Below are 21,231 nucleotides of genomic sequence, written 5' to 3' on the forward strand. Positions count from 1 at the left end.
GGTGCCAGTGACGATCAATGTTTTACATGCAAGTAATAATTTCACAGCACAATTTCATAACAAAGAGATGTCCAAACCTCAAAGCCTACTTTACTGCAAACTGACCTTTTTGACTTTCACTTTTTTTGGAGACAATTCAGATTGCCTTTCTTGTACTTAGGAAATAGTCAGATCTTATCTCTCTTATATGTATTACTAAATTTCATAATTTTCTTTTGATATACACTTACTGATTAAATTATTAGGAACACCTGCACACCTGCTTATCCATGAAATTATCTAATCAGCCAATCATGTGGCAGCAACACAGTGCCTAAAATTAAGTAGATACAGGTGAGGAGCTTCAGTTAACGTTCACATCAAACAACAAAATAGTGATTTCAACTGAGACATGACGGGTTGTTCTGAGTGTTTCTGTGACTGCTGATCTCTTGGAAGTTTCATGCCCAAGATTATCTCTAGAGTTTACTCACAATAGTTCAAAAAAGCAAAAAAAAAATCATTTAGTGAGTGACAGTTCTGGAGATAGAAATGCCTCGTTGATAAGAGAGGTCTGAGGAGAATCGCCAGACTGGTTCAAGCTGACAGAAAGGCTACAGTAGCTCAGAGAACCACTCTGTACAACTGTGGTGGGCAGAAAAACATCCCAGAATACAGAACACATTGAGCCAGGAGGCAGCTGGACTACAACAGCATAAGACCATGTTGGGTTCCACTGCTGTAAGCCAAGAACAGAAAGCCAAAGCTGCAGTAGGCACAGGCTCATGAAAACAGGACAGTAAAAGACTGGAAAAACATAGCCTGATCTGATGAACTTCCATTTCTGCTTAGGAACACAGATGGTAGGCTCAGAATTTGGCCCCAACTGCATGAATCCATGCACCCAATTGCCTTGTGTCAACAGATCAGGCTGTTGGTGGTGGTGTTGTGATGGTGTAGGGAATGTTTTCTTGGTACTGTTTAGGCCTGTCAATACCAATCATTTATCACCTGGATGTCACGGTCCATCTGAGTATTGTTACTGTCCATGTGCATCCCTTCAGGGACACAATTTAACCATGGCTGCTTCTGAGATGATAATGCATCATGTCACACAGCAAAACTGGTTTCATGAACATGACAATGGAATTAGTGTTCTTCAGTGGCCTTCCCAGTTATCAGATCTGAACCCAATAGAATACCTTTGGGATGTGATAGAACAGAAGCATGAATGTGTAGCTAATAAATCTGCAGAAATTGCATGACGCACTCATGTCAACATGGACCAGAATCTCAAAGGAATGTTTCTAACATCTCGTGGAATCCATGCCATGAAGAACCTGAGGCTATTCTGACAAGCAAAGGAGGCCCAACCCAGTATTAGGACAGAGGCCCTAATATTTTGTTCAGTGAGTATATCTCCCCTAGATGGACTCTCCATAATCTCTTATTTTGAAGAGGAAACTCATTGAATTACTGGACCTTATGAGTAATATGAAAGAAGAGAACCGAGAAGAGAGCTGCATAGTTAAAATAGCACTTGGACTGTAAAGAAATGCTTCTGTTTGCTCACCCTGTCCCGCTGTGCATCTCTCAACTCCTGCAGGAATTCACGAAGCGAACTACGCACCATTTCTGGGTCAAGTTCTGGGAACGGTGTGTCAGTGCGGTCTGGAGAGGTGGGCCTGGACAAAGGCCTTTGTTCCGGTGTTCCTGTACGAGAAAAGGCACCTGATCTGCCGTCATCTAGTCCTGTATGCAAAACAAAATTGAGGGATAGTGAGGGAGAAACACTGGGTTGTTTGTGTTGTTACTTCATTTTCTCCAAAAAATGGAATTCAGTGGATCCTGAACTCAGTTTAGTGTGAATGTTGTTAAAGAACGAGACTGATGGTGGGATTGCAAAAAAGTCTTGAAGATGTAAACTATGAAGTGCTTCACCAAACTCAGACCTGAGCTCCACCAACGTGGGCACTGGCTTGTAACCTGAACTTCATGGAGTGGTCCTAAACAACATCTACAGTAGGGTATATTAATGGTAGGATGCTTGAGGGACAAGTTAAAGACAATAGATGAAAAGAAAAAGAGCAACATCTGCTATCAGTGATAATGGATGTAGTTGTGCTGGCAAAGAAGATGGGACTCTGCCAGGCCATGGTAAGCTATACTTTGTATAGTTATTTTTCTCCTAAAGTTTATAGTGCCTACTCTAGTCCAGACTAGTGGAAACGACATAAGTGCAGAGAGAACCCTACTCTTGCCCATCAGTGTTTTGAAATCTTGTTTTTATTCAATTGTGGTAGACAATTCACTTACTTACCTTTTGGTGGAGAAAGCGAGCGTCGAGGTGAGTGTCCTCGGCCCCGGACAGCAGGGCTGTTCCCACGACCGCGCCCTGCAATACCTAAAGTGCGACTCAGGGCAGAGTGAAGGCTACCCAGCTTGAATTCCAGCTCGCGTTTCTGCCCATCAAGACGTGCCATCTCCGCCTCTAGCCCTGCTGTCTGGCCCTGAGCGGCACTCAGCGCTAGAGTCAGCTCGCTAAGCTCAGCACGTGATTGTTCGGCTCGCAGCTCCAAACTTCGAATGTGGTCCTGTAGCCTCTTTTCGCTGCTGTGGGATTCCTCAAGCTGAGCCTGTAGATCCCGCTCACGAGAGCGCCACTCCACCTCAAGGTCAGTTAACTTGCGCTGTAGATTAGACACCTTTGGGGAGAGGCAAGAAGATATCATGGAGCAAGAGAGTGAAAGTGACCAGAAAGATTGAAAAGACAGAATGGGAGAAATTAACAGTCCTCCAGTATACCTCTTTTCGGGCACTATCCCGGAGAACCTCTGTTTCCATAATCCTCTGCTTCAGTCCAAAGGACTCTCTCCGTGTCTCCTCCTCCTTTTGCTCATCGAGGGAGACTCTGGCCTGAAGCTCTGCCACCTCCCGGCTTTTCTGCTCCTTTTCACTGTCAAGAAGCTTCACCTGATAACACAAGAGCAAAATGACACTTATGGGCTTATTCACTAGCAGACTGCCATGAACTAAGAGCCCCAAAGAACTTCCAAAAATTCCCACTAGGGAGGGAAATCCTGTCAAAAACCCCGGCTAGATAAAAAGAAAGGGCCATGAAGATACAGCAAAGAGTGACGGATGAGCTAGGCTGAGAGGAGAGGTGGCTATCTATGAGCAGCAATATGGTTTCATGCCTGAAAACAGTACTACAAATGCAACGTTTGCTTTAAGAGTGTTGATGGAGAAATACAGAGGAGGTCCGAAGGAATCACATTGCGTGTTTGTGGACTTAGAGAAAGCGTATGATAGGGTGCCAAAAGAGGAGTTACGGTACTGTATGAGGAAGTCGGGAGTAGCAGAGAAGTACATGAGGGTGGTGCAGGATGTGTTTGAGGAAAGCATGGCTCTGGTGAGGTGTGCAGTAGGAATGACAGCCTGGCTCAAGGTGAGAGTGGGATTACATCAGAGATCGGCTCTGAGCCCTTTCTGGTTTGCAATGGTGATGGGCAGGTTGACAGATGAGATCGGACAGGAGTCTCCATGGACTATGATGTTCGCAGATGACATTGTGATCTGTAGTGAGAGTAGACAGCAGGCTGAGATGAACCTGGAGAGGTGGAGGTATGCACTGGAAAAAAGGGGAATGAGAATCAGTAGGAGTAAGATGGAGTACATGTTCATGAATGAGAGGGAAGGTGGTGGAAGGGTGCGACTGAAAGGGGAAGAGGTGGTGAAGGTAGACGAATTTAATTACTTGGGTTCAACAATCCAAAGCAAAGGAGAGTGTGCCAGTGAGGTGAAGAAGAGAGTGCAGGAAGGGCAGACTAAGTAGAGAAGAGTGACAGGAGTGATTGGTGATAGAAGAGTATCTGCAAGCATGAAAGGGAAGGTCTATAAAATGGTAGTGTGACCAGCTACATTGTATGGTTTGGAGATGGTGGCACTGATGAAAAGACAGGAGGCAGAGCTGGAAGTGGCAGAGTTGAAGATGTTATGATTTTCACTTGGAATAATGAGGGTAGACACGATTAGGAATGAGTATATTAGCGGGACAACACAGATACAACAGTTTGGTGACCAAGTGAGAGAAGCAAAATTGATATGGCTTGGGCATGTGCAGAGAAGAGATGAGGGGTGCAGCAGAAAAAGAATGTTGAGTATGGAACCGCCAGGCAAGAGGAAAAGAGGAAGGCCAAAGAGGAGGTTTATGGATGTGGTGAGGGAGGACATGAAGGCAGTCATTGTGGCAGGAAATGTAAAAGACGGGAATAGATGGAGATGGATGATCTGCTGTGGAGACCCCTAAATGGGAGCAGCTGAAAGAAGAAAAAGATACCAAAAGGGCAATGTAGAATCTTAATATAATAAAATGGTTGTTTTCCACAAACTGCTCTGTGGAGCACAAAAGACAAAATGGAACTGTCTGTAACACAAAGGAAATGCAAAAAGAAGACCCAAAAAGTATTCAAATAGCATGGTCAAAACACAGAGCAGAAGGTAAAAAAAAATATCCAGAATTGTACAAAAAGCACAATGCACAGCGAAAGACATACAAACTCATCAACTCCAGAGTGCATTCACAATGAACCACCAGGAACTGCAGGAGAACCTCCAGAGTTATAGGGCAGAAAGCAGTTTCTGGCATCGATTGGCAGGTTGCCCCACTTCTTGGGGAACCACCCACAAAAATCATAGAACATAACACCGGCAAATAAAATACAGTAGATGATTAACAAAAGTAATATTAACATAAATAATTAGCTCAACAAAGAACAAATAGGACATAAAACAAAACCTTGAACACCAGCTGAGATATAATAGCCACAGCCTTCTTCTTTGGACAACACAACTCCTAAAGGGTTTATTCAGGGCAACATCCCTTATATCACCTAAAGGATGTATACAAATGAGTATAAGACAGTTCATCACTTTGACAATTAAAGATTACTGGCTAGCAACGGAAACTTTTTAGCCCCCATGTTGTAGGTGGTGCACCACAACTGATCTGGAAATTATATGGTCTCAGATCTTTTACCGAACAGAATTTGATGCTTATGAGCTTGAGTGATAATGATGTTTTGGAATATTTTATTAAATTGCTTTGTGCCCACCTTCACCATAGCCTATCATCATCTATGGGAGAGGAGCAAAAGCTTTAGATTCGTCAAAAATTTTGATCTCTGGTTTTCGACAGATCTCGATGGTTTAGGGTCCCCAATACCAAACGCTTTGATATTTCGATGATGGGTGTGTGTCTGATTGTATGTGTGTGTGTCTGTGTGTCACAATTTCCTGAGGACAGTCTAAAGCTAAAACGGGTGGATGGATAAATACCAAACTCGAAACTTAAGCTTGCTATGAGATGACGATGTGCTGATGAGTTTCCGAGCCAAATCGTGCAAGAGAAAGAGGCACTCTAGAGGAACCCTCAAATACCGTAATTCTGCAATTAATTAGAATTCTTCTCGTCAATTGCTATTGCAATGAGCTATTTTATGATCAGAAAGATTAGCATCAGAGCAGAAAATAATTACTGAAATGTTATAGAATAGTTCAGATAACTTGGTTCCTAGGGTGCAAAGCCTACTGACTCTCACATCTGAATTTTTTTGTTATTGCACATAATTTCAAAGTGAAAAGCATCATCTCACATTGCTAGCATAGATGAGAACAGTCATCAAATGAGCCAGGCGGTCCCGTATACATACGTGCTCATTGGGCTAATTAGAGAACTGCTTTTTTAAAAAGACTGAGAGTCTACCATAGAAAGAAATCTGCAACTAAGAATTGGAGCCACCTGGGAATGTTAACTAGAGTCTTGTTGTTTCTAAAGGGACTATATGAAGACTTCACCACCAAGGTTGTATGATTCTGTGTAGCACTTAGCACTTGCAGTTATCGGCATTGATGCAAATAAATATAGTTTGTGAGTGAAAATTTAAAACCAGTCTGTCTATCTGACTGCTACTAGTGGACTGGGAGGTTAGATTGATCACTCCTTGTTTAACTGTGGTACATAAAGAGCACAAGGGTCTCCTTTGTGAAGTTCTCTACTGGCTGTAAAGTGGGCTGAAATAAAGTTTTCAAAGTAAAGAAGACCCAATTTAGGGGGCAGCCTGCCACAGAGGTCTTAAGGGTGAAACATGCAGGATACCGCATAGACAGTGAAACAGAGAGGAGGTCACGGGTGACAGTTACATAGCTGGATTTGACATTTCTTCTTACCCACCATCTAAAAATGGACCTAAAAGATTAGATGGTACCTTTTGCATTAGGTGCATGCCATAGATGATCCAGTGACACGATAAAACACTTATCTATGCCAAGGTTTTACACCTACAATGGAAAATGAGAGGATATTGTGGCGGAAGGTTGTGTGGGAAATTGGTTAAATCTTAAAAAACACGAGCACTGTATTAGGAAACTCATGGTGGACAATCATCCTGTTAGTAAAATTCAAACCAAAAATGATATTACAGCTGAAAGGATAGTGAATTTCTACAAATGTGATGTGGTCAATCAGAGGCAGCAAAGTAGCCTATAATTTGAAATGAATCACCATCAGTATAATGACTCAGTGAGTGAATGCTTTTAATGTAAAGGACCATCCAGGAAATACATGTAGTCAAAAGGCAAGCTGAGGTTGGAAATGAAAATAAATCCTACTGTTCAAACAAACTGGAAACGTATCAAAAATCAATAGTCAGAAGCAAGAGATTAAAAAAAACAAAATGGTTCTGAAATATGTGAACACAAAGTGCATTCTTAGAAAATGATGTTCATTTAAGGGTTAAGGGGCGGCATGGTGGCGCAGTGGGTAGCGCTGCTGCCTCGCAGTTGGGAGACCTGGGGAACCGGGTTCGCTTCCCGGGTCCTCCCTGCGTGGAGTTTGCATGTTCTCCCCGTGTCTGCGTGGGTTTCCTCCGGGCGCTCTGGTTTCCTCCCACAGTCCAAAGACATGCAGGTTAGGTGGATTGGCAATTATAAATTGGCCCTAGTGTGTGCTTGGTGTGTGGGTGTGTTTGTGTGTGTCCTGCGGTGGGTTGGCACCCTGTCCGGGATTGGTTCCCTGCCTTGTGCCCTGTGTTGGCTGGGATTGGCTCCAGCAGACCCCCGTGACCCTGTGTTCGGATTCAGCGGGTTGGAAAATGGATGGATGGATGGATGGATGGGTTGCTCTGAGATGTTCAGAGCAACCCTTAAACCATTGCTCTAATGGCACAGATTTCAACAAAATTGTGGGAGAATAACTATGATAATAAGATAACAAAAATCATCATAATGGCAGCACCAATAAAAAACAAAGACGGTGTTGTGGCATAACCGGTAAAGAATTGATTTTTCTCAATTTACACTAAAATCAAAAACTAAAATCATAATCCCTGAGTTCTGAAACCCCTAGATTAATGTATAGATTGTGTAAATCCATACAGAAAACCTCACAAAAATTGAATAAAGGTTACAGATCCCAACACCCATGTAGTTTCTGAATGAGACGATTGGGCTAATGAAGATCACCTGCTAATATGGAGCAGTCTTTTTGGCTGCACCTTGCGACACGATTAGAGAAGAACCATTCCCACATTTACTTGCTCCCCAGAACTCACCTGCCTCCTCAGCTCTTGAAGTTCACGGCGTGCCTCCAGTCTTGACTTTTCCACCTCCCGAAGATTGGCCCTCAGCTCCCCAATCTCTCGCTCACAAGCAGCCCGACTCTCTTCGAGTATGGAGAGCTTCTGCTCCTTCTCTTCATTCTGCAGCTTTATACTGAAAATCGAAGCAGACATACTAAGTTATTTTTTAGCTGGGCAAACCTCTAAATTGAGGTATTATGTGGTTTAACAACCACACCAAGTTGTTCAGAGAACACTTTAAATCCAGACATTTCCTTGTGAAAGGCATCTTCATGAATGGATAATACATTTTCTATTGTGGACACATTCTCACCTGATCCTCTCACTCTCAGCTTTCTTGACGGAGTCCCGCAGCTCAGTGTTGGACGTGTACAAGGCCTCTCTCTCCTTCTCCTGGTCGCTCAGATTTCTTCTCAGTTCGAGGATCTCTTTGCGTAGTGCCTCTTGGCCATCCTGAGATTCACGCAGGCGCCGCTGGGTTTCAAGAAGCTCCCGTCGCACCCCATCCCGTGCTTCCTCAGCTACTCTCACTGCTGTACGAGCTTCATCAACCTGGCAGTGAAGTGAAGGAGCATGAATGGAGAACCAAAATAACATGTACACTCTCTGGTACGTCCATTCACTACTCCTAATGGGCAAAGGGAATGGTGTCTGGATAAAGTGGTGCCTCATTAAATGGTATGGAATCAGTAAAGCTACTGAATGTTAATACATAAACCTAACCCATAACCATTCAGAGTACCTGATAGCTTAGATTGCGTACTATTCAAAAATGTGCGTAACTCGATCTGGTACATGATATGTGCTTCAAATAGAAAATAAAATCTTGACCAGGGTCTGGTGACTTTAAATTGCAGGTTTATTAAAAGGAAGAAAAAAGGGTGCTACTGTTTCTGGGTGCTACCCATAGATGTGTTTATTTGTAACAGCGTGGGATTGGCAAAGCTGGCAAACCTGCCTCAAGTTGTTCCTCCTCTAGCATCTGAGCGTGAAGAGCAAGTTGTGGTCTAAACTAAACTGTTGAATTGGAAATAAGAATAACAGTCAAATTGCATTTTTGGTAAAAGCGTTACTAAACTTTGTCACTTATTCTGCTGTGTACAACATAACAAATTATTGGGCTGTAAACATTCTGAAAGAGTCTGAACTTTATTTTGCGAGGTAGAACATGAAAATTGAGTGAAGGATGATGAAGTTATGGCCAGTTAAATCAAAATAGCAGAAAATGATTAAAGGGTTAAAAATGAGTTGTATGTCAAATTCATTATAAATGCAATCACTTTATAAGTGTATTAGCTGTGTTTATATTGGGCCATGTTATGAGAAACAGCACTACTACACTGAATTTCATATTTATACTGTATATACATTCACAGCATGTGGGCGGAATATGATTAACTTTTGTTATAAATTATTTTCTCATTTTCTGAGCTCTGTAAGTTACATTTTGTATGGGAATGCAGGTTTTCTACAATTTCAGCATAATTTTTCTGACTGAAAATCATTTATCATTTAAATATTTTTCCCGTCGACCACCTTTTTTTCGGGCATCGCTTTTTTGAGTTGTACATCCCTTGAAGCATTACTGCGACGGGATAAAATGTTGGTACCTTCTACTGCCCAGTCCTTCATGTTTGAGGATTAACCTAAAGAATGTGCTGTGTGATTCATGTTATCATTCGTTGTTAGTGCTTTTGAACTTGTTCTGGCTTCGTCGTCAATTTTTGGTTTAGTGTGGCGATGAACATTTCGCTTGTATTTTTTGACGTTTCTTCTCCTGTCATTTACATTATCTCTCTATTATAAAAACAAAATCCTGTAGAGAAACAGTAGAGAGTCGAGACGTGATCTTCATATTAAGATCACGGAAGACACTTAAAAGACCCGCGAGACTAAAGAGATTGGCCATGGAGCGTCTCGCGGGGACCTTAAACATGAGACTTTGTGCCAAGAGAATGACCCAGGACCATCTCGCGATGACGTAGAACATGAGATTCTTGCAAGACACGCCCTACTTACAACGAAATAAGAGCACGGGCGGCAACATACTCAGTCATGTTTTGGCTTTGAGTACACACAGATCCATGGCTCTCAGCACATGTAAAGCATATAAGGACAATACGTTATAGATGAAATGTAGACAACTAAGCGAAGAAGAAAGCAGTGTGGAGAAAAGAGACTGAAAAGCGTTGGGAGAGACAAAAAAGAAAAAGAATAATCTAGGTGCAAATTCAGAAAATAAGGAAAGTAATTATCAGCCCGGAACAAGTGTAACTGGAAAAAAAAGCACGTCCAATGCAGACGTTGGCGCTATACACATGCAGAGCAGGTCAGACATTATGAAAGCAATGGAATTCGAAAGGCTCAAAAAAAAAAAAAAAAAAACATTGGCGCGATACACATGTGGAGAAAGTTAAAGAATATGAAAGTAGGAAAATTAGAAAGTATAAAAAAAAGAAAGTAAAGATCGCAGTAGTGCAAACAAATGGAAATTATTACTCGAAAAAAGGAAAATAATCACCACAGACCAGAAATCATTGAAACAAAAGCAGGATAAAGTGAGGTCAGAAATAAAAGACAGAGTAGAAAACAAAGTAAAACATCATAAAGAGGTTAAAAAACAAGGGGGCCAAACACATGCAGAGCAGGATAGAGATAACGAAAACTAGAATTCAAAAGACTCAAAAAAACGTAGGCGCGAAACACATGCAGAGCAAGACACAGAATATGAAAGCAGAAAAAAACAACAGTGTCAAAACAAAGAAAGTAAAGATCGCATTAGCGCAAACAGAGAAATTATTCCCGGGTCCTCCCTGCGTGGAGTTTGCATGTTCTCCCCGTGTCTGCGTGGGTTTCCTCCAGGCACTCCGGTTTCCTCCCACAGTCCAAAGACATGCAGGTTAGGTGGATTGGCGATTCTAAGTTGGCGCTAGTGTGTGCTTGGTGTGTGGGTGTGTTTGTGTGTGTCCTGCGGTGGGTTGGCACCCTGACCAGGATTGGTTCCTGCCTTGTGCCCTGTATTGGCTGGGATTGGCCAGCCCCTGTGACCCTGTGTTCGGATTCAACGGGTTCGATAATGGATGGATGGAGAAATAACTAAAAGGCGAATAGAGATCGAATATATGGACACAGGTGATATGTCAGAAGTATGTAAATATTGTAAGGCTTTAAAGTTTAAGTCTGAGAATTTCAAAAAAATGGAGTTTACCTCACATGCATTTATTGGTTACTTTGCAAAAAAAATTATTAACTGCTGATGATGTGGATCACTTTGTCTGTGCTGAAATTCCAAACAGAGAAACCTATCCTGAAATATGGTACAAAGTCATTCAACACATGTCTCATGCACCTCATTAAAAAGATTCAGCACATTGGGACTCGAAAGATTCCAAATATTGTTTTTACAGAAGTTCAGAAATAAAAGTGAAACTAATGAAATAGCAACAATTCAAAGAAAAAAAAAATCTTAAAAGTGTGTATCCGGAAAAACAAAAATGGGGGTTGGCGAGCGAAGCGAACAGGGGGCAAAGCCCCATACTCATTATAATGTCTGCCCTTTCCTTTGGTAGACAAAACAGTAGCAAATCACAGCACTGGCCATGTGGACCAAAAAAAAAAAAAAATCCATCAAAGTTATCTGGTTATCCTTGGATGACTCGGACAGTCAAGTCCTCAAGCCACAGGGTGCAGTAATTCAATTTAGGAATTTTATTCTTTATGTATATTTTATTTTTCTTCCATTTTATGTATAAGTGTGTCCTGTGATGGACTGGTGCCTTGTCCACGGTTGTAGAATGGAGTTCTGGAGGTCAGTGAAGCCCTACACTAGATGGTTGGACAGGTCATTGATTTGAACTCCTGACGCCATAAGCTCCTTCGTCTGAATCCTTACCTCTCGGAGAGCAGCTTCTCTCTGGCGGACCAGCTCCTTGTTTTGCTCATGTAGACTTTTCACCTCCCGTTCATGTGCTGTCACTGCATCCTCAAACTGAGCCCGGAAATCACGGAGCTCTGATGTCAAAGCATTCACAGTATTCTGTTAAACACAAGCAGATAATGTGGACTCTTAGGTTGGAATCGTAAATAACATAACAAACAATTATAAAGACAGCAATTCTTCAACCACATCAGGTTTACAAACTGAAATAATGAAAACAGGTATGGTCACAATTTTTAGTGTGCATCCAGGAGAGGTAACTGCTTTGAGCCAAGCTTGGCTTCATGTTCTAAGAAACATAGAATGAAGAGCTTTGGAGGAAGAATAGGTGTGATATCTTTAGGGAGTTCAATCAGAGAGCACTTACACGCTCCTGTTCCTGGCGGCTCTGATGGTCTCGTTTCACCCTCTCCAGCTCCATGTTGGCATTAGCTAGCTCATGCTGGATGCTGGTCAGTTTTTCAGATAGTATGGTTTTCTCAGATTCCTTCAGGGAAAGAGCCTACAAAGAAAAAACCAATAATAAAAGAATAAATCGAGCAGATCAGAGGAAGCCAGAGGAGTACTTCATAATTGTGCTCTCCTCTTCTGACATCTGTTCTGCTCCTTAGTTCTTATATAATGTTGATCTTTGTAGGCCTGTGATCCTCTCACCTCATATCTCCCTAGTGCATAAAATCCACAGTGACATCTTAGTGCCTTAGAACAAGCGCCACCCCCCCCCCCCCCCCCCCCCCCATCTCAGATCAGACTTATTAGTTATGCAAATCCACATTTTTGAACTCACTTCCAACAATTTTTGCACAGATTCCTCATGTATATAGGGAAAGACCAAAGACTAGGTTTCATTCCGAAATCTGATGGCACCTGACGATCTCCTTAAGAGAAATTTTTATCACTTGGCATAAGTATTCAAAGCTGCTCCCCATGGTGGGATTTGTCAGTGAAATTTTGATGTGGGACCAAAACATTTCCACTTGGGTAATTTATTTAGTGACCGCATCTGTACTTTATTGCACCCCAACCAACACCAGGTACCCTACTAGTGGATTATAAGTAGCAAAAGACATGTCTGTCCATTGTACTCCTCTTTGGGCAAAAGTTACATTAATGAGTCCGCCATCCTGAGACTTGTTTTAGTATCTCCTGTTTCTAGACCCAGCTGGATTCTCTGCAGTACATGAGAGAGGCATGCATAGTAATTCTTTCTCATATTAAGATCCAATAAGGCACCCTCATGATGTGTCAGTCCAGAACCTCCTGTCTCCTACTCCTGTGTTAGTTATGGTCTCTTCAATAAACGTACTCGGTCTTACAGAATACGTACTCAGTCAGCTGGAACTCATATACATATGCTGTCCATTGCTCTCTGCATCATGTCCATCTAGTAACTCAACCTTAATGAAAAACAACATCCTACCCTCTTGCTCAATGCTCTTAAGACCAATAAGCCTCTGGTTACAAAGGACTTTCACTGAAGATTGGGCTTCTTACCTCTAGAACTTGACCTTTTTTAATATGGAATATCAGTATGAAATCGACAAGGATTGGGACACGTGTACCATACCTGCTGTTTCTCACTCTCAGCCATGAGCAGGCTTTGGTCTCTATCCTGCTGCAGGGCAGCAATTTCCTCCCTCAACTCCTCCTTCTCTGTCTCGTGTCGGGAAGCTGCCTCATCACGTTCCATTGTCAGTCTGTGTAAGATCTCATCACGTTCGGCCTCCAGTGCGAGTCTTATAGCCTCCTGAAATTAAAGCATGAGGAGTTTACCTGGACGTGCCTTAAACAAATTCTGCAATTTGAGAACAGTTTTCATTCAACTGGAAGTTTTATCTAAAGAAGTGACTAAATGACAAAGGTATAATATATTTCTGCAAATGCAGCATAGGTAGGTTATGGCTCTCACAATTAGTCAGTGATGGATTTTACAGTTCTGCACTGTAACCACTAGAGGGCGAAACGGCATGGACAGTGTTGTGTAACATCTTTAAACAAATGTGGGATGGATATGCAGATACTATAGGCAGATAGAGAGAAAGATGTGAAACACAGCATATATTAGACAGACAGGCAGGCAGACAGACAGACAAACAGATATAAAAGGCACTATATCATAGATAGATAGATAGATAGATAGATAGATAGATAGATAGATAGATAGATAGATAGATAGATAGATAGATAGATAGATAGATAGATAGATAGATAGATAGATAGATAGATAGATAGATAGCAATGAAAGGCACTATAGATAGATAGATAGATAGATAGATAGATAGATAGATAGATAGATAGATAGATAGATAGATAGATAGATAGATAGATAGATAGATAGATAGATAGATAGATAGAATTTAATGGGGTAAATCAGTCCAAAGTCAAGTTTGAAGACAGCAACAGCATGTGACATTATGAGGAGCACCTCAGGATATCAAACTGCCTGCACAGTGTGCTGGTCTGCAAAGGGCTTCTACAAGAGATTGAAAAAAATGGATGACACCAAAAACAAATGGGTCTGCAAATGTGTTCTATAAAGAAAGGTTATGCTAGAAGAAAATTTAGGCCTTCATTAGACAGACAGACAGACAGACAGACAGACAGACAGACAGACAGACAGACAGACAGACAGACAGACAGATAGATAGATAGATAGATAGATAGATAGATAGATAGATAGATAGATAGATAGATAGATAGATAGATAGATACTTTATTAATCCCAATGGGAAATTCACAATTCACAAATTCATTAGAGGCAGACAAAGATGAGAAAACAGAACCAGGTCACTTCTCACTAGCTCTAAAGAATGGAGCATGATGGATATGGAATTCCTACACTTATTACTTCTTACAAATGGCATTTACAACATTTACTTGTATTATCAAAAGTGCTACTAAACTCAAGACAAAGTGGTTCATGAAAATGGCCAGTAGAGGTCACCAAAACACTATTAATATTAGACTGGCAGGTCCAGAGCAACAGTTAAGAGGTAAATGAAACTGGAAGAACTCAAAGACTTGTAGATAGATAGATAGATACTTTATTAATCCCGATGGGAAATTCACATTCTTCAGCAGCAGCATACTGATACAATAAATAAAAATAGAAAAATAAAAGTAGAAAAGTACACATACATATACAGTCATACACGGAGCTGCTGAAAAGGCTGCCATGTAGACATGGAGTGGAGGAATATACATAACAAATAATATAAATATAACAAATAGATGGGTTGATAGTGTATCATTAACTCAGATATCCCAAACACTGATCTTTTTTTCTCAGTTTAGTTGTAAGAAACCCACTTTAATAAGAATACCTGCAAATCATGGGCAAACTCAAAAGATGCCCAACACTAAGTCACAGAGAGAAGTAAGATGAAATCAGATAATTTTGGATATTTGAAAGTGACTATATAAGACAGAGAGATAGGTAATGAAAGTTACTATACTGTATAATTTGACTAATAGTGCTTGTTGATTAAGGAGCTTTGATAGATAGATAGATAGATAGATAGATAGATAGATAGATAGATAGATAGATAGATAGATAGATAGATAGATAGATAGATAGATAGATAGATAGATAGATAGATAGATAGATAGATAGATAGATAGATAGATAGATAGATAGATAGATAGATAGATAGATAGATAGATAGATAGAGGGCCTGTTTATCAGGGTTGATAGATTCATGAGTATCCACGTCTGCACTTAAACTACTGGTGCTGTAAGGGCTAAGTACACTTATATTTCATCCATTAATTTTAGACTGCAAAACTTAGGAGGTATGTAAATCGTGAAGTGTTTTGCACTTTAAACATATTAATGCTGTTAATATGTACTCAGTGAAGACCTCTATGCAAGAATAAATTGAATAGAACAAAAATGAAATGCTGTCTCTTTAAACTTAAACTGAACTACCTAAAGTAGATGCAATTTTTGTTTCAAGAGCAGCAATTACAAATTATAATTTAGCAATGTCTACAAAGAAATATAAAGGCAAATTATAATTAAGCAACGTCTACAAAAAAATACTTGCAATGTGTTTACCTAGTTCTCCACACTTCCTCTTACTGCCACCACACACTTATTTCCATTTTCCCTTGTAGCCTAGAGGGTTAAACTTAATCTGCCACACTAATCTTAAATGGAAAAGTGAAGAAAAAGCAGAAGAGCTTTTGTGGAGTCAGTTATGTGCCCATAGCATCCCAAAGAGCTATTTTCTAACAGCCACCATGATTGAGTTTGGCCTCTATGAGAAGAATTCTATCAAGCTTTACAAAACTGAAACATCTGAATTTCAGGCATTAAATGTCTTGTAAACATTTAGCATGTTATTATCATGCTTTTATCTCATCTGGAGTGGTGATGAGGGACATAAGCTTTTCTTTGACAATGTTGCTTTTCCTTATTTTTAATAATTAATCAGCAAATAGCAAAATTCCATTAGCACACCACAGCCAGTATTTAATTAGAAGGTATGTTTTAATTGACATTCAGGTCTGAGAAAAAAAAAATGTACAAATGAATCTTAAACTCTCTACCCTCTACCAGCTTTTTATTGAAAATAATACTCCTTTGAAACAAAAACATAGTAAGCAGTGATAATTGGAGCAGCTCATTTTATTCATTTCCGTTTTAAATATCTGACTATGTATAACTTGGGTAGATCCAGCCTTGGAATCGAACTATGGTGAGAGGCCACCATAAATAGATAGAAAGATAAAATGTGTCTATAATCTATCTATCTATCTATCTATCTATCTATCTATCTATCTATCTATCTATCTATCTATCTATCTATCTATCTATCTATCTATCTATCTATCTATCTATCTATCAGAAATTTCAGTTTCATATACACAACGAAAACTCACAAAGCAACTTTATGCTTCTAATAAAATTTTGACTAATTTGCATTACAGGAAGACAAGGAAGAAAAATTCAAAGCATCCATCCATCCATTTTCTAACCTGGTTATCCAGAGCTGTGGGGAGATGGTGCCTATGATTTATTTCTGAGTTATGAAACTCAGCACCCTGAGATGACCTCGTAAAGGCAACCTATAAAAAATCCGTACAATGAGGTTCAAACCAGCTAAGAACTGCTTTAACTGTGTTAATAGAAGTCAACTCCAACTCCTCCAGTAATCATAAAAAGTAGCATAATTCACGGATGAAAATGAATGAATATGAAAATTAATATTTACTCATTTCACCAAGTATTCATGGATATTATTTACTATTTTTCAATAAATAATATACTTCATATTTCTCGGCCCCTAGTGACTGTGATATTGGGGGTGTTTGACTGGAACCTGCAATGGCGTGAGGTGACATGCCTAATGGTACTGGGACAGGCAAAGGCCGCCTGTGACCCTAAAATGCATTAGGTAGGTTTGATCTTTGTTATGAAGAGTATAATCTGTAGAAAATCATGTAGCAAAGGATGAGCAGGAGCAAAACATATGGAAAAAGGATTTGACCTTCTCATGAGTCAGACGGTCAACATCCTCCTGCTGGGCTGTCAGCGCTGACCGCATAGCGAACTGGGATTCCTGCTCTGTCTGGTTCAGCTTCTGGACCAGTAGTTCTTTGTCTCTTTCCAGTTTCACCAGTTCCACTTCCACCTCAGCGCGCACTCTTTTTGTCTCCGCTGTAAAAAGGAAAAGGTCAAATTCAGTGAAAGCCTTCCAAAAATTAACAAGTTGACGTCAGTTCATCTAGAGCTTTCTGGGAGTTTGTGTCATGGTAGGCTTTGGGAAACTGGAACTTATTCAGACCTCTCTTAAAATTATTCACCAACATGCAAAATATATAGGAGTAAATGGAGATGAAGATGGCATGCTGGTGTGTTGGGTAGCACTGCTAACCTCATAATAAGTGGACTCCAGTTACAGTCTGGTTAGTTATCACACCGTGTGTAGGCATTCACCACAGACACAATTTGACGCTAACAATTCCAAAGTTTGTGTTGCTTTTCAATAGTGAAGGAACACCACCTGTCATCACCTCATACCCAAATGGAGAGCAAATAAATTCTCCTAAGCCTCAGAAACTTTCCCTTATCCCGGAGTGAAGATGACCTACACTGATATTGACACATATTCATTGAGTTACAGATAATCAACCATTTGCAATGGAGGGTGATTTACATGCTTGGGTGGAAAAGCTGCTGGAGAACGACAGAGGCCTCATTACCAACAGTAATGCTCTCTTAGGTCATCACAATTCTTTCAGTGGGGCAGAATTAGTTGATGCTCTAACTATGTAGTGCAGGAAATAAGACTAGCTGTACTACACGTCTAAGATGGCTTGAAATCTGAGTAATCAACGCATCCCTCTAATCATTTTTAATTGATCCATGAGTTGTCCATTCGGACTGGTATAATAATATGCACCCGATCCCACCCTTGCTCATTAAACTGACGACTCTTATTGTCAAACTATTTTGCTTGGAAAATGCAGAGGTGGTCACTACCAGACTGGCCTGGTTTAGCAACTGTTGCCTAGTCGTGTCATGGTTTTAGTTTTTCTAGACGTGTGCGTCGATTTATCATTATTTTCACTCATCCATTGCCTGCTACGCCAAGCTATTAGCATTCTGGCTATAAATCTCGTTCTCGTGGGTCGAGTGGGTTGAAGAAAGTCGCTACCTCACTGCTGTAGCCATGTTGCATATAAAGTCAGACAAAAGTCTAGGCCAACAAGACTGATTTTCTTATTTTTTTACCATTATTTGGTATTCTTAATATCATTTTAAATTTTTTGAATCCTTCTTCTACATTTGCTTCCAATTTTTAAACCGGACAGGCACACAGACACTTGTCCCTTTAACGATCCTATTTGCCTAGACTGTCCAAAATAAATCAAGTTGAGATCTAAAGGACACTAAAGCCCTCGCTCCACCACACTTCTTGGTAATTTATTTCATGTGTCTATGGTTCTACACACAAAGAAAAGCTTTCTTACATTAGTGGAGAGTGAAACAGGCACATTTCAAATGACATAGTTTTGCAAAATTGACACTAAAATTAATTGTGCTGGTGATTTCCCAATTACAAAATTCAAAATCCACTAAAGAATCTTTTGGGGTTTTAAGGTGGCTTTTTTTGGGGGAGTAGAAAACAAGGAATATATAAAGCTCCGTCAACACACCATGTTAACCTGTGCTCTCTTCTGTTGCTGAGTAAAGCATGGAATTTGTAGCACCCTGGTAAAATCCGAGTGCACCTGACTTTCGCATCTCTTTGGAATACAGTGTATTCCGAGTGCCGTCTGTCAGCCATACCTTGCAGCGCCTCCTTGGCTAGCACAAGTGTTTGGTTCTCAGTCTCCAGTTGTTCCTTCCTCGATTCAGTCTGGGACAGTTGCTGCTGAACTTCAAAAAGGCTGGTTTCTAAGGCTTCCCTCTCAGCTCTGAGGAGAAACAAGAGGGCAGAATGGAGCACCGAATCAGCTTGTAGCTCAGCAATAGGCCAGTTGGCTAACAAAAACAGGATACAATTGGCAAAAACCCGTAAGAAAAAAGGAAGATAATGGCACAAAATGGCAACACAATATTTATTGACAATTTTTAGAATCATTTCTTTAAGGGGTAGCTTTTGGGCATGGGTTCATATCCTGGCCCAGGCACTATTTGTGATAATTTCTTCCCATGTGATGCAGCTTTTTTCTCTAAGTATTCTGGTTATCCTTGCAAAGCTCAAAAGATGTGTATTGGATTAATTGGAAACTAAATTATGGGAACTGTCCTCTCGAGTTACTGCCTTAAGTGAAGGAGTTTGAGTTCTTTGGGGTCTTGTTTATGAGTGAGAGGAAAAGGGATAGTGAGATCGACAGATGGATAGGAGCGGAGAGCGCAGTTATGCGGTTGCTGAACCAATCTCTGTGATGGTGAAGGAAGAACGGAGTCAGAAGGCAAAGCTCTCGAATTAACAGTCGACCTACGTCCCTACCCTCAGCTATGGTCATAAGCTTTGGTTAATGTCTGAGAGAATGAGATTGCGGGTACAAGTGGCCCAAAATGAACTTTCTCCGTAGAATGGTTGGGATCTCCCATACAAATAGGGTGAGAAGCACAGACATTTGAGAGGGACTCGGACTACAGTCTCTGACCCTTTGCATTGAGAGGTGCCATTTGAGGTGGTTTGGACAACAAATATGGATGCCTCCCTGTGTAGATTTTACGGGCACAACCAGCTGGGAGGAGACCCCAGGGAAGACGCATGGCTCACTGGGTGGATTATAACCTCCAAGTTAGCCTGGGAATGCCTAGGGATCCTACATTAAGAGTTGGCAAGTGTGTCTGGGGAAAGGGATGTGTGGACCTCATTGCTAAGACAGTTGAATAAGCAGTGGAAAATGAAAGAATGAATAAATTAAAGGAAACTATAAATTGGCTGTTTATGAGTACATGGTGGTTGGTGTATTCAGGGTTTTAATACACCCAGGATACAGGCAATTCTTCCAGAATTGGCTTTGGTGTGTCAAACATAAACTGAATAAAGCAGGTTTGGTACTGGATAAATAAATAGTTTTTCAGTGATCCCTCTTCATGGATGCCTACCTGAATGCAGCCACCTCCTCAGCCAGACCCCGGTTCTCTCTCTCTGAAGAAGATAGCTGTACCATTAGACTCGCCTTCTCTTTTGTCAAGTCCTCTTTCTCCTTTGCAACTCGCACTAAAACCTCTCCTTGCCGATCAATCTCACGCTGAGCCTGGGACAGATCCTCGACCAGAGACAGCTTCTGCCTAGCAAGCTGAATGCAAAGCATGATGTCAGTGGAAGAAGGTGTCGCAGCGGGCAAGTCTAACGTGAAAAACACGACCACCCACCTGCGTGATCTGCTCCTGCAGCTCAGCCCGCTCTCCACGCAGAGTGTGCAGCCTCTCCTCCAGGGCCTCGCGGCTCTGCTCAACATCCTGTAGCGACTGATCCAGACCATGGCGAGCGGTGTCCAGGTCAAGCTTCTCTTGCTCCAGTCGGACGAGCTCATCCCGGATCGAGGCTTTCTCCTGCTCTACCTCTCGTTTCTGACCTAGTAGGACAGTCTTCTCTTCCTCCAACTGCAAACAGATTTTGAGGTGGTTTATGAACTTTGGTATCTGAATATTGGTCTAGTTTGCCACCTTATAAACACACAGATAATTGCATCCCATGTTTGTTCTTAATTACATATAAGACCTTTTATACAAGGTCCCTGTGTATCTCATGTTTCATACTTGCAGATAAGTGAAATAATGGCAAACAGATAAGGGCTGTTCAAAACATTACTTTATTTCAATGTTTAACTCAGTACTCAGGCCTACTACAGTACTCTGAAGTCAAGTACTTAAAATGGTTTCTGGAAATTAAAGGAAATAAAGGATTAAAGATTAAAGGAATCTGAATATTAAAGGAATACCCTCCTTCTAAAAATATTTTTTAAAATTTTACTTGTCACATGTAGTTTGTAGTGGTAACCAAGAAAAATATTAAATCTCAAGTTTTCGTGGAGAAATTAAACATTGAATATTCCAACTCAGTGTGGCCAATAGGTAACCAATGCTATTGTGGATGAAGAATGAGATTTAGGGGTAATATAATTAATGCACATGAAGTGTTTTGGTATGCTTTTTACATTAAAATATAAAATCTATTTTAGGAGTAGTATACAAGGATTAAAAAA

At 40.8% G+C, this 21,231-nt stretch overlaps 1 protein-coding gene across 4 annotated transcripts in view; it reads right to left on the bottom strand.

Annotated features, from left to right (window-relative positions):
- The window catches only part of LOC114656662 (rootletin-like), a 141,008-nt gene that overhangs the window by 29,945 nt on the left and 89,832 nt on the right, over positions 1-21,231 (bottom strand). For all 4 annotated transcript variants that reach the window (XM_051930741.1, XM_051930742.1, XM_051930740.1 and 1 more), the window contains 12 exons: positions 20,399-20,629; positions 20,129-20,322; positions 18,851-18,978; positions 17,046-17,215; positions 13,121-13,300; positions 11,921-12,055; positions 11,509-11,652; positions 7,930-8,168; positions 7,590-7,749; positions 2,785-2,952; positions 2,300-2,684; positions 1,553-1,731 (listed from right to left, as the gene is read on the bottom strand). In XM_051930741.1, the coding sequence (XP_051786701.1) occupies positions 1,553-1,731; positions 2,300-2,684; positions 2,785-2,952; positions 7,590-7,749; positions 7,930-8,168; positions 11,509-11,652; positions 11,921-12,055; positions 13,121-13,300; positions 17,046-17,215; positions 18,851-18,978; positions 20,129-20,322; positions 20,399-20,629 (2,313 nt within the window). The remainder of the gene's footprint in view (positions 1-1,552; positions 1,732-2,299; positions 2,685-2,784; positions 2,953-7,589; positions 7,750-7,929; positions 8,169-11,508; positions 11,653-11,920; positions 12,056-13,120; positions 13,301-17,045; positions 17,216-18,850; positions 18,979-20,128; positions 20,323-20,398; positions 20,630-21,231) is intronic.

The sequence above is a fragment of the Erpetoichthys calabaricus genome, chromosome 8 (assembly GCF_900747795.2).
Source record: "Erpetoichthys calabaricus chromosome 8, fErpCal1.3, whole genome shotgun sequence".
NCBI classification, from domain to species: Eukaryota; Metazoa; Chordata; class Cladistia; order Polypteriformes; family Polypteridae; genus Erpetoichthys; species Erpetoichthys calabaricus.